Consider the following 13,327-nt stretch of genomic DNA (forward strand, 5'->3'; position numbering starts at 1 on the left):
TAATCCCAGCACTTTGGGAGGTGGAGACAGATGGATCACCTGAGGTCAGGAGTTCGAGATCAGCCCGGCCAACATGGTGAAACCCCGTCTCTACTAAAAATACAAAGATTAGCCAGGCGTGGTGGCACGCACCTGTAATCCCAGCTACTTGGGAGGCTGAGGCAGGAGAATCGCTTGAACCCGGGAGGCAGAGGTTGCAGTGAGCCGAGTTCATGCCACTGCACTCCAGCCTGGGCGACAGAGCAAGACTGTCTCAAAATAATTTTTTTTTAATTTAAAAAAAGTAAAAGTGTCACTTCTTTCAACATTTCAGTGACTAGAGCATCCCCCTCTATATCCCAATGTTCCCAAAGTGCCTCTGTTGGCAAATCAAATCGGTGTTTGTTCACCCTGTCCCAAGGTGACCTCTCCCATCGTGGAACGGTGGCCTCCCTGGGCTTTCTCTAGCTGGCTGGGGTATAGCAGTCGGAGACAGGGCTCTGCGTGGGTTCAGCTCCCAGCTCTGCCACCTTCCAGCTGTATGAAGGTGGGCGAGCGGCTTAACCTATCTGGACCTCAGCATCCTCACTGGTAAAATGAGGATCATGACAATGAGACCCTCCCTCACTGGGCTGGTAATGTATTTAGTCACTTAAACTTAGTGCCTGACAGCAGTAAGAGCTCCATAACCAGCAGTTCTTCCGCTGTCATTGCTGTTATTCGCAAATGGTGTCCAGATCACAGAGTTTAGGTTCCACATCCACAATCTAGAACCCAGGCAACTTCCTGATCCTACACCTGCTAGAGTCTCCCTGAAAGGGTGCGCGTGGCTGCTTGAGAACTGACAACAGGCAGCCGTACTTAATCACGGGGTGGAGGAAGCCACATTTGAGGCTTGAGATTCAAGTGTGTATCATGGATGATTATTGCACCAACGAAAGGGACACGTCCCCCCAGCTCTGTCCTCAGCACCTCCTCCCTGACCAGCTACCTCCCATGGCTGGGGTGGGCGTGCTACTTACAGAGATGGTGTGCATAGCGGAGGTGGAACACGTCGCAGCCGTGCACGTGATGGTATAGGGTCTTCTCGATCAGGTCCTGCGGCTCGTACCCCGTCACCTCGGTCACCCTGTGGGGGCACGGCGGCTCAGTGAGTTACACCACTCTGCAGACTGCCTTTCATTTAAACTAATATTGGTTTTGCCAACTAATCAAGTGCTAAAAGGTTCAGGCGGGAAATGTTGATTTTGGAAACAGAGAATGATCTTTTTTACAAGAAGCAAGGCTTTGAACTCTAGCCCGGTGCAGGATGTAGCACTATTCATAAACGGGAACGTTCTTCTGAAACCACCGGCTAAGAGAATGTTTGGAATGGCTTAAAATTGTAGCCTTTTTCGAAGTTCAGCTTATCGGGGAATGCTTACGAGTGGACTTTGATACTGATATTGTGAGAAAGCTGCTATGGTGAGAAAGAACCCACTCTTGGAGGACTTCGGGGGGACGGTCCTGTGCGAATGTTTTTTATAAATTGTGGTAAAATATACATAATATAAAATTCTCCATGGTAACCATTTCTAGCGTACAATTCAGTGGTATTTGGAGCACTCACAATGTTGTGTAATAGGCATCACTGCCCCTTTCCAGAGCTTTCCATGATCCCAAACAGGCACTCTCTCCCCCATTAAACACCAGCTCCCCACTGTCCCCTGCCCAGCCCCCAGTAGCCTCCCTTATACTTTGTCTCTAGGAATTTTTCTCTTCGAGAAAGTTCATATCCGTGCAATGGCACACCATGTGGCCTTTGGTGTGTGGCTTCTTTCACTCAGCATGATGTTTCCAAGGCTATCCATGCTGAGGCATGTGTCTGAACTTCATTCCTTCTTAGGACTGAATACGTTTCTGTTTTATGTAGACACCACATTTGGTTCCTCCATCCCTCTGTCTGTGGACAGTTGTTTGCACATCTCGGCTACTGTGGGTGCGAGTGTTTAAACCTCTGTTGCACGCTAGACACTGTTGATTGGCACAGATGGTCTCAGGATGCTGCCGTTGGGTGATTCCCACTATTGGGAATTACAAAATAACTGGAGACCTTTAAAGCTCCTGTGAGGGGAGGATTGGTTCAGACCCCCCAGGACACAGGATAACGTCCTAAGATATTGTGACTAAAAGGAAAGCCTTAAGCTCTCTAGAGAAATGGAAGCATTTTCCCGGGGCTTATGTGACACAACCCCTTTGTGTTCTCATCAAGCCCTGGGCATATTAATTTCCCACTTCGCCTCTTTGAAGAAAAGTGGCTCTCAGTACTCAAGACCACATCATCACCCGCATCAGGATCGCTCTGGCCATAGGTGGAAGCTGCACATGGCAACGATGGTTTCCCAGGCTTTGGGCAATGGGGCTGGGCACCATGTCCTCGAAGGAGGTGGTCCTCAACATCTTGGTGATAGATTTTCAAGAACAGATGAAAGAGAGAGGGATGAAGGGATTCCAAGGCAAGCGAGGCTATGGTGCAGAGTCAGTCCTGGGGGCCGGGTGAGGTCGGGGAAAGAGGGAGGGCTGGGACTGGGGGCCCTCCTTGCTAGGATAGGAGACATTTGCTGTAAATTAAACTGAGAAACCTGACCTCATTTTCATTCTTTAGCCCGCTTCCCTTTCTGTTAAGATCTGCTCAAGCTTTGGGTCGTAAATCTCGGAGAGCCTCCTGTTTCCCTGGAATCGTTCCCTGTTTGGTGTCCTCATTTCCATGGTGTCCTTCTAGGATAGGAAGGAGACAGGGCCTGCGGGGGGGGGGGGGGGCAGGGAGGGGGCCTTGCAGAGCCCAGAGCCATTCGGGGCTCAGGGGACTTGTCTAAGGGCCACCTAGAACTTCAAGCCCCATCAGAATCTAACTCTGTGTGGCAGGAAAATTGAGCCGTCTGGCTTCCCCCAAAAAGAAAACCAGGCATCTCTACAGTGTGGGGATGAAAGAGGCTTCCCAGACCCTTTGGATGCAAAGTTACAGAACAACGGCCCCAAACGTGTAAATGAATCAGAAACACATGTATTAAGTTTCTCATCAAAGTACACACTGGCTTTAAAAATTAAAGGGAAATGGAGGGGTTTGGCAGGGTGCCCTCCCAGTTTTTTCCAAGCCTCTAGTGTCTGAAGACCTGTCAGAGGGATCTGCCAAACCCCAAACATCGCTGTGTTCACCCATCCTTAGCAAAAGCATCAGCTCCAGTTTCAAAGAGAAATACCACAAAACCCTGACGAACCCAATTTCAGGTTACAGCGAGTTCAGTTGTGTCTGGGATTGTGCTGGGTGTGGTGCCAGACAGACCCATGACCACACTCGCTCCTGTGACTTGGGGCTGCTGGACCTCGGGCGAAGCCCTCACCTGGCTCCTGGGGTTTGGACTCAGAAGGGATGTCTCCCGCCCTGTTTGGCCACTGTGCTGTCCTCCCAGGGCTGGGCCAGCCCAGGCCCCATCCCCTTGGTCACAGACTGACCGTGGTGACTGGGAAGGCCTCTGCAGCATTCTTCTGACCCCTTTCAGCCCCTCCCACATGACTGCAGCTCAGAAAAGACCTCAAGGCTTTGCTAGAAGCTTCCTGATATGGCAGGAACAACCAGAGATCTGGGAGAGGCAGGATGTCTCCTTCAAGACCACCAGCCTTCTTTTCTGTTCACTCCAGGGTTGCAGCCCCCACACCCTGAGACGCGGGAGCCCCCACTGGCGCTGCAAAGCCCCGTCCAGGCCCTGTCCAGGCCCCCTTCAGGCACAACCTCCTCTACCCTTGGCTGCCTTTCCAGGCAATGTGGATTGAACGGCTTGAAAAACCCTCAGGTCTCTCCTCTGGGGAGACCCCTTCTTTCCTGTTCTCGAGAATTCATCAGTCTCAGGGGTTTCCTAGAAGGACCAGAGGAAAACTAGGAGATGAAACAAGGGAGAAACCAGTCGGATCCTCGCAGATGTCTCTGATAATGACCTTGGGCAGCTGATGTCCTTCCAGCCGCCTCTCAGAAGTGGCTCCCAAGTCAGAAAAGAGGGAGCAGAGGGGTCCACCCTGGCTGGGGCAGCTCAGCTGCCTTCTCTCCCTGCAGGGCCTCCCTCTGCATGGCAGGAAAATGGCATTTGTCACTCTTGGCCGTCCCCAGAGGTGCTGGCAGTTTTCCCCAAAGAGGGCTGCTTCCTCTCTGCTTGGAGTTTCCGGGAAGATACTGTTGACCCTGCCACGCTCACCCTTGTCATTTCCCTGCCTCTAAGTGGTCCTGAAGGGCGTCGACAAGGAGTCAAACTGACTCCTGTCTTTATCTCTTGCCCCTAACCAGGAAGATTTGTTTTTTCTCTATAGAGCATCAATAGATGGTTAAAATGATCAATTTTATGTGATGTGTGATGTGTATTTTACTACAACTTTAAAAAGTGAAAAAGAAAAGCAAGCAGTAAATCCTGGCTTCTGGACATACAGAAAGCAAAATGTATCTCTCTTCCCCCTGCCAAAGACTCATCGCACGCACACCCCACGTCAGGAGCGGGGTCTCTGATAGTTTATTCCTGACTGCACAGCCAAGGAAACTACCTGCCAAGAACTAAAGTGGCCTTGCAGGTAAGAGATGCTTCACTGTTTCCAATGCTTCCGTCTATTATCTAATTTCATCTTTCCTAGCAGTGAGTGGGCAGGCTGCGCTGCTATTTTACAAATAAGAACATGGAAGAGGCCTGACTAGCCTGTGGCCTCAAGACTTGGGAGGGGTTTGATGGTTCCACAGCGTGGACATGTGTCAAAGCCTCACATTGTACCCCACAAACACCACAAAACCCTGAAAACCAAACGCAGTTAGCATTTGTCACTTAAAAATTCAATTCAATCTTAGGCTGGGCACAGTGGTTCACACCTGGAATCCTAGCACTTTGGGAGGCTGAGGCGGGCAGATCACCTGAGGTCAGGAGTTCAAGACCAGCCTGGCCAACATAGTGAAACCCCATCTCTACTAAAAATACAAAAATTAACTGGGCCTGGTGGTGGGTGCCTGGAATCCCAGCTACTTGGGAGGCTGAGGCAGAATCGCTTGAACCTGTGAGGCAGAGGTTGCAGTGAGCTGAGATCGCACCATTGTACTCCAGCCTGGGCAAAAGAGCAGAACTCTGTCTCAAAAAAATTAATTAATTAAAATTAAAATTCAATTCAATTTTAAAAAACTTGGACTTTAACTGCAGACCCAGTTAAAAAACTGGGACTGCAGCTGGCTCTGGGGGAGAGTGAAGGCCACTCCAGCATGGGTCTGGAGAGGAGGTCTTCCCCAAGGCCAGGGGAAATGACCTCATCCAATCCCCTCCTCCCAGCCCAGATGTAGACAGGGCACCCATGAGCTGTGGGCAGAGCATCCCCCAGGGAAGGAAGCGTCTCTGCTCCCAGCCTCAGCCCTGTGGTGGCTTCACACCAGCTTGAGTGCCAAGACCCCCCCCCCCACACCACACTCAGGGTAGAAACCTTCTGTTTGTTCTAAAGTCCTCCTCGGACACAGGAGGCAGAGCTCTGACATCACGGCCTTCAGAAAAGCCCAGCCTGTGCTCACAGCACATGTTTTCATTTCAAACTCTAGTGATTCAAACAAGTAAATAAAATAAAACAAGCAATCAATAAGTAAATAAAATAAGTAATCAGCAAGTAAATAAAGTAAATCAATAAGTAAATAAAATAAAGCAAGTCCTTGAGTCCTGAGGCTGACATATGTTCTTTCAGTTCATAAACTGGTTTTGCTTAATCCACATTCCTATTATGACTTATTCCTTGTTATGATTTGGCCAAGATGGCAGCTTTCAGGGGCTCATTTCCACCACCAGTGTCTTCCAGAAGGCCACAGCCACGGTGGCAGGTGCAGAACTCACCTGGAATCCAGGAATATCAGCTTCAGGTCGAGGCTGGCCCTGAACATGAACATGTTACTGTACAGCTTGATCTCGGTGATGGCACTGGGTGGCAGTGACTGGCCCACGGCCACCAGCCCCACAATCTGGTAGCAGGAGTCGTACAGGGACACGTCCAGCATATACTGCCTGATCTTCAAGTAGCCACTGCAGTGGATGACCTGGGAGTGGAGAGGGCAGGGTCAGCCACTGGCCGCCGGGGTTGGGCTGGTGCCCACTTCTCTTGGCTCATTTTCTCAAATGTGCTGGAATATCTCCCAGCCCAGCCTCTACTCCGCTGTGTGGCCCAGTGTGCTGACAGGCACTGGTTCATTGCTTAGGAGAAGTGGAGAGCTGTGCTTCTTAGCAAACAACGTAATAGCTAGACGCAGTGGCTCATTCTTGTCATCTCAGCACTTTGGGAGGCCGAGGTCGGGGGATCGCTTGAGTCCAGGAGTTCGAGACCAGCCTTGGTGACATGGCGAAACCCCGTCTCTACAAAAAATACAAAAATTATCCGGGCATGATGGTGCATGCCTATAGTCTCCAGCTACTTGGGAGGCTGAGGTGGGAGGATCACTTGAGCACTAGAGGCGGGGGTTGCAGTGAGCCATGATTGTGCCACTGCACTCCAGCCTGGGTAACAAAACAAACAAACACACAAGACAACAAAAAATATCATAATAAAATATAAGGGTTGTCTTATCCAATCGACTGTATTATAAGTAACTACAAATTAGGGCTCTGTCATATATGATGGAGATATACATTATGAGCTCACTGCCAAGCTGTGAGTAGGTAACACAATAAAGGCATCTGGGGGAAGCCAACCATTTGTTCCACAGTGCTCGCATCAGTGACTGTGCTGCTTACCACCTTCCAATGGGATTGAACTTGGCATCTGTATCACTCGATACGCTGTACCAGTAAATAAACAATTCTTTCAGTAGATTTTTTTTTTTTAGACAAGGTCTCACTGTCGTTCAGGCTGGAGTGCAGTGGTGCAATCAGGCTCACTGCAGCCTTGACCTCCCAGGCTCAAGTGATCCTCCCACCTTAGCCTCCTGAGTAGCTGGGACCACAGGTATGTGCCACCATGCCTGGCTAATTTAAAAAATTTTTTTTTTTAGAGAGAAGGTCTCATTATGTTGCCCAGACTGGTCTTGAACTCCTGGGCTCAAGCAATCCTCCCACCTTAGCCTTCCAAAGTACTGGAATTACAGGCGTGAATCACTGTGCCCTGCCCCAGTACAATTTTTTGAAGTCTTCGTTTTTAATGTATTTTTATTTCCTTTATTTATAATTCAAGATTTTATCACCTCATAATAATAAGCCAGAGTGGCCTTATAGAAGCCCTTCCAATTGCTATAGCCAAAAGCCATACAGACGAGAATGCAGTGTTTCAGTGTCAAACAGAAACATCTGTACAGCCTCGAGCCTCACTACTGGAAGCATTTATTCAAGCTGCAGTCTGCAAAATCTTGATGGGATCATTATCATCATGACAACAGTGAAGAATCTTAGCCTTAAGTTCTCTGTTCCAAAACACTTCCTCCAGGATTTCTGAATGCATTCATCGTCTTTAGGGCTAAAACAAATCTTAAAATCCTTCCAGTCTATTCTCCCATTTTACTAATGAGGAAACCAAGAACAAGATGGTGTTGCGTGTTGCTTAAGATTGGAGAGTGGACAGTTAATGAGTGGCAAAAAAAGTCAAGACCCAAGTCCCATCCAGGCGCGGTGGCTCCTGTCTGTAATCCCTACACTGTGGGAGGCCGAGGCAGGAGGACTGACTGAGGCTAGGGACTCAAGACCAGCCTGGAAACACAGCAAGACCCCATCTCCACAAAAAAACTTTAAAAATTAGCTGGGTGTGATGGTGTGCGCCTGTAGCCCCAGCTACTCAGAAGGCTGAGGTGGGAGGATCATTTGAGCCCAGGAGTTTGAGGCTCCAGTGAGCTGTGATTGCACCACTGGACTCCAGCCTAGGTGACAGAGCAAGACCCTGTCCCTTAACAAAAAGACCCAAGTCTCCTGAAGAATGTCTGTTGGCTCCTGGGGCCCCACCGTGGCCCAAAGAGGCTTAGTATCTGGGACAAGAAGGAAGACACATATCCCCCAAACTGTAACAGCACAGGGAGATACAGGTCAAAGGAGGAGCTCAGAGTGGGGTCAAAGAGGGGAGCTGGGGTGGGGCCTTCCAGAAAGAGAGGACAAAGGCACAAAAGTGCCCTTTCCTCTCACCCCATCTTCCTCCCTCCTTTTCTAAGGGGCAAATCCTCCTGGAAGAAAGTTTCTGGCAGCCTCCAGCCTCATATTGATGGGTTATGATGTCTGTCCTCTGACGTTGGAGAGACAGCAGTGAAGATGCCTGGGAGGAGGGTAAGGAGCCCAGAGAGGGGACAAAAGCGTTGGCGGGGGGCACTCAGCACAGACTTCCCCCGACCCACTTTTCCCTGGGGAACGGCTGACTCTTGTGCCCTGAGACACGACCTACTCCTCCGTTCTAGAATTAACCAGAACAAGCAGTGGTGTCTGGCAGAGAAGTGGAGCCAGGGAGGAGCATGGGCTGGGCTCAGAATCCCAGCTCTGCTACCAAGCGCCTTCTGCCGTCCCTTCTCTGGTCCTTGACTACAAAACTGGGCCGGTGCTGCTCATTCCAATGGGCAGCTGAGATGCTTGAGAGAGTGGCCCAGGTGTGGTGCCGCAGATGAAAGCTCTGCCTCGTACCTTGGAAAGGGTTCTAGCATTATTGTGGTGCACACCGTCATTGGCGGCAGGGAACTTGGTGGAGCATCCCAAGGGGAAGGGCAGGGTCCGTGCTCTGGATACCACTGCCGGCTGCACCGTGCCCAGGAGGATGGGCCTCTATAAACTCCAGAGGCGGTGGCTCCAGTGGGGCTGGTCCACATGCAAAGTGCCAAGGTATTAATAAAATCTGCCCTGAGCCACACTGATTCCGGGTCTTATGCAACGAATTCCAGCCAGCCTGGAACATCCTCCTAAAACACCAGCTCTCACATGAGCCTCCGAGAGACTGTGCGCCATGTTGCTGGAGAGCTCTGCATTAGCGAGGATGACGAGTTTGTGCTCCCGTGCCTTCCTTTCTGCAGACGCTCTTGAAAACACACAATGAGGACCCACGGCCAGCTCCTCCCCGCACCCATGACTCCCCGTACCTTGTATCCACTGCAGGTCAGGCCCGCGTTCCTTTTCGCCAAGACACACTTCATTCGAAGAAAGAACGACCTCTCTATCTCATACTCTGCAAGCAGGAGCAAGGTGAGGTTGGCAGCTGTCCCTCCGTGCTTCCCCCATCCTTCTTCCAACCTCACCAATGTGTTCCCAGGGCCAGATGCAGCTGCCAGAGGCCTTCTCAGTGTGCCCAGACCCTGCTCAGAGATCTTCGGCCTTGGCTGAGATCTGGGTGGGGCAGTGGAGACACCAGCCCAGTCCTGGCGTGGCTTCCTCGGCTCTAAAGGAAGGCAGCCAAATGAGGCCGCCCCTGAGGCCCCTGATGGGCCCTGCAGAGCTCCACCTGCCGTCGCCCGCTCCTGGGGGCCATGGGCTCCAGGAAGGCCCAGAAGTCTCTGACCTCCCTCAGGGTAGCAGGACTTGAGTGCGTGTGACCCAGGCTCGGCAGATCCATGCTTTCACCCTCATTTCTAGCCCCAGAAGGACCACCCCGTCTCTGTCTCTCCAGGGCTCTGCCCTTCCTACTCACTCACTTTGCTTTTGCAGGCCTCCCATGCAAATCTCTGACCTCACTATTGTCAGTGCAAATGTGTCCCCTAAGGAAACACCCTCTGTTTCAGGAAGGGACACCAGCGCTGTAAGACACAAATAGAGAAGGACCTCTAAGGGAGGGCGAGGTCACTCCACTCTAAATAAACAGCCCTTTGGTGGAGGTTAATACATGAATTTTTAAAGGAAGGTTACCACTAGGAATGGAAGCAAAGTCTTCCACCCTCCCTGAGGTCACTGCCTTGTGGAAGCTCAGGAATCACCTCAGAGGGCACCCCCTACCCCAGTTGGAGAGGCTGCCATATTTTACCCACAATTTCCCCTGCAGCTGGTGTCTGTGGGCAAAAAGCTTCCCTCTAACGTGGCTGTCTGCCCCAGCCATTTCCAGATAAGCACGGTGGGTGGAAGCTCAGGTCTAAAATACATCAACCAGTCATTAACTACCAAGTTCTGGGGAGAGCCTATTTCTCGCAGGTTTATCATAAAACAATGGGGGTCATTTCAGACACAGAAAGTCAGCAAGGGAGCAGCTGGGGAGAAAATGGAGCAGCTGGGGAGAAAATCGAGCACTTGGGAATCTCAACCCCTGCACCCCTCGGCTGGCTGTGGAAATGAGTCAGGTGCGGCCTCAATGCTTCCAGCCCTTGTTGCTTCAGACTCAAAGGCCACAGAAACAGGGTGTGAAAGGGTCTCATGATATTCTCAAGACTCATTTGCTCTCATTTATAATCCCTCTTTGGGAGGTTATGACCCAGGCAGGGTAAAATGAAACCGGGGGTAGGGGGAGAAAGCCCAGTCCCATACAGTTAACATACTGTGCAATTTTCAGGCCAGGCACAGTGGCTCACACCTGTAATCCCAGCACTTTGGGAGGCTGAGGTGGGCAGATCACCTGAGGTTCGAGACCAGTCTGACTAACATGGCAAAACCCTGTCTCTAACAAAAATACAAAAAAATTAGCCAGGCATGGTGGCAGGCACCTGTAATCCCAGCTACTTGGGAGGGCTGAGGCAGGAGAACCGCTTGAACCAGGTGGTGGAGGTTGCAGTGGAGATCACACCACTGCACTCCTTGCCTGGGTAACAAGAATGAAACTCCAAATCCAAAAAACAAAACAAAACAAAACAAAAAACCGTACTGTGCAATTTTCAAAAACAATAACAGCACTATGTTCTGCAATTCTCTGACACCTGTTTTCTTTGTCCAGCCTTAACCCCACAGTGAAAGAATTTGATTCAGGTGCGATGTTCTAGCCTAGCCCTCATTTTGTTAGAAATTACCTCTTCAGAGCCATGACTCATGCTGATGTATGCAGACATATCATATCCAAGAATCAGACCTTAGCTACAACTAGGTGCCCCATCTCATTTCAGAAACCAACATGCCAGGCTCTCTCCTTGGTAAGGAATAATTAGACTCCAGTGACTATTTCTGGAGCTGGAACTTGGGGGCCACAGAACGGTCTGCAAGGGATTTTACAACTGTGTGTGCTATTTTGTATTCTCTCTTCCCAGCCCGAGAATGACCACCCTCCCCCCACCCCCAGAAGACAGCAATAAGAATGCCACTCATGTTTTTCCTGCAGCCAGCTACTCCATTCTCATCACCCTTAAAGCCTCTTCTTTTGCATTTTGTTCCACTGGGGTATTTTCGCCAAGCTGGGTACCACAGTCCAAAGCACACACAAGACCCATTTGTCAAGAGGCCTGTTGGCCTCACTGGATGGTTGGAGGGAGTTAAAAGGCCAGGGCCCCTGGAATAAGTCCTTCTGTATCTTCCTAGCACTCATCGCAATTGAAATTTAAGGAGTCATTTGTGTAATGACCAGGGCTTCTTAATGATTTGTGCCACAGCACAAAACCTACAGATCCCTACTTGGAGTAACATTTTTAAATACATAAAATAAAATATATAAGATTACCAAAAAAGCAACTGTATTGGAAAATAATTATCAAAATATTTCAACACAGTGATACGGATATAAATGTGCTGCTTTATTAATCCATAAATAAGAAGATTCAGTAGCAGGTCTCAGAACTCCTGAAATTTTGAAGTAGGCATGTGGGTATAAGCGATACGTTTAAACCTGCAAAACTTTAATATGATATGGAAAATATCTGTGATTTCTATTGTTGGCAAAGCCACAGGTACTAGTGACCCCAAGATTGTTTACCATCTATCATCAGAAGCAAAGGAAATGCCAAATTTCAACTGGAGGAAACACATATGTAATTTTCCCCACGAAATGTCATGGACCACCCCAGACCCCCGAGTTTTGGGCATGGCATCTTGGTTAAGGAGAAGGTTGGTCTAGACCCGTGATGCTGTAATCCCTGGAATTGTGACCCAAGAGCATGAGGGGAGCAGGCTTGCACCACTTTTGTCTTCTACCTAGCACTCAACACAGCTTCTGGCCAACAATAGGAGCTTGATGAATATTGGCTTAAAAAACACAGGTATAAATGCAAATCCCCACATGGTGGGTGCTGTGTGTGTATTGGAGAGACCTGGGCTGGGCTGTCCTAGTCATGCCCAGCCACTTGGCAGATGTGGGAAGCAAAGCCCTGAGTTCCATTTAAGAATGTTGCCTTGCTTTTAGTCTGGTTTTTTTTCCTCTGGATGGAATACCTTGGAGCAGGTGGTGGTGCAGCGGCTGGTGGGCCGTGAGGACAGCGGTCATCTCGTCGTGGTCGGAAGGATGGATGTATTCATAAATACTGTTGCCCGTGAGCTCCACCTGCCGTGGAAGGGAAGGGTCAGAAATGCCACCGCCTCTCTGGGATTGGCGCAGGGGGAGGGGCAAGGTGTGTCACAGGTGCGCACCCTGCCAGGAACAGAACTTTGATCTCTGCTGACAACCCACACCTTTGCCAAATGCAGAAACAGTTTTCTTTTCTCAACAGAGCTCAGAGCTCTGAACTGTCTCCCACACTGTCTAAAAAGACCAGGGCACTGAGGCTCGAGCTTGGAGCCAAGAGAACCCTTAGCAGGAAGGACCAGAAAGCAAAGGGTGGAAAAGATGGGCACCAGAGGTGGGCGGCACTGCTGGCCTGGGCAGCATCCTCCATATAGAAGAGGGCTTGAAACAGACCCAGGCCGTGGTCTCTGTCCTTCCCCAGCTGGTGATCTGAGGGGACCGGGTGGCCAGAAGGCCAGCTGTCCTGTCCACATTGTGCTCCCTGTGGGAGTCTTGTCCACTCCGAGGCCAACCAGCCAGCCACGGCGGGGCCGCCACTGTGCCCGAGGAAGACATGAACTCAGACAAAGGCCCTTTCTTTGTCGGCTCTGAGCTGTGCCCCTCAGGCACTGCCAGGCCTCTCTCACATTGCCAGCAATGTGTCTCTGGCCCTCCCAGTCCGAGATGACTGTGCTATTTCTGTGGCTCCCACCCAGGGATGTGGCTGGGGCTGTGCGTGACCTGCGGGAGGGTGTGGGCCCACTCCAGAGAGCCACGTTATATGGGGATTATGTCCTGGGGTTGCTGCCTCAACAGTCCGACGCCACCTATTTCCAGACACAGCCCACAGAGGACAGCACGTCCATGTCACCTTGTAGGAATGGATGGCCCCAGGAAAATACCCATCATAGTTACAATTTTTACACAGAGGTCCCTGGAGGCCCAAATTCCCGAACTTGAGAACCTTTCTAATGTTCTCCCAAACATAAGCACCAGGAGAGGATATGATACAGAGTCTCAACACCTGGGCCCC

At 50.4% G+C, this 13,327-nt stretch overlaps 1 protein-coding gene across 1 annotated transcript in view; it reads right to left on the reverse strand.

The window, feature by feature from the left end:
* The window catches only part of SIM2 (SIM bHLH transcription factor 2), a 51,358-nt gene that overhangs the window by 18,246 nt on the left and 19,785 nt on the right, over window positions 1-13,327 (reverse strand). The window contains exons 4-7 of the mRNA XM_032176145.2: window positions 12,246-12,354; window positions 9,053-9,138; window positions 5,856-6,055; window positions 1,002-1,108 (exon numbers count right to left, since the gene is read on the reverse strand). Coding sequence (XP_032032036.1) covers window positions 1,002-1,108; window positions 5,856-6,055; window positions 9,053-9,138; window positions 12,246-12,354 — 502 coding nt within the window. The remainder of the gene's footprint in view (window positions 1-1,001; window positions 1,109-5,855; window positions 6,056-9,052; window positions 9,139-12,245; window positions 12,355-13,327) is intronic.

This window comes from Hylobates moloch, unplaced genomic scaffold (genome assembly GCF_009828535.3).
Source record: "Hylobates moloch isolate HMO894 unplaced genomic scaffold, HMol_V3 SCAFFOLD_14, whole genome shotgun sequence".
Classification (NCBI taxonomy): Eukaryota; Metazoa; Chordata; class Mammalia; order Primates; family Hylobatidae; genus Hylobates; species Hylobates moloch.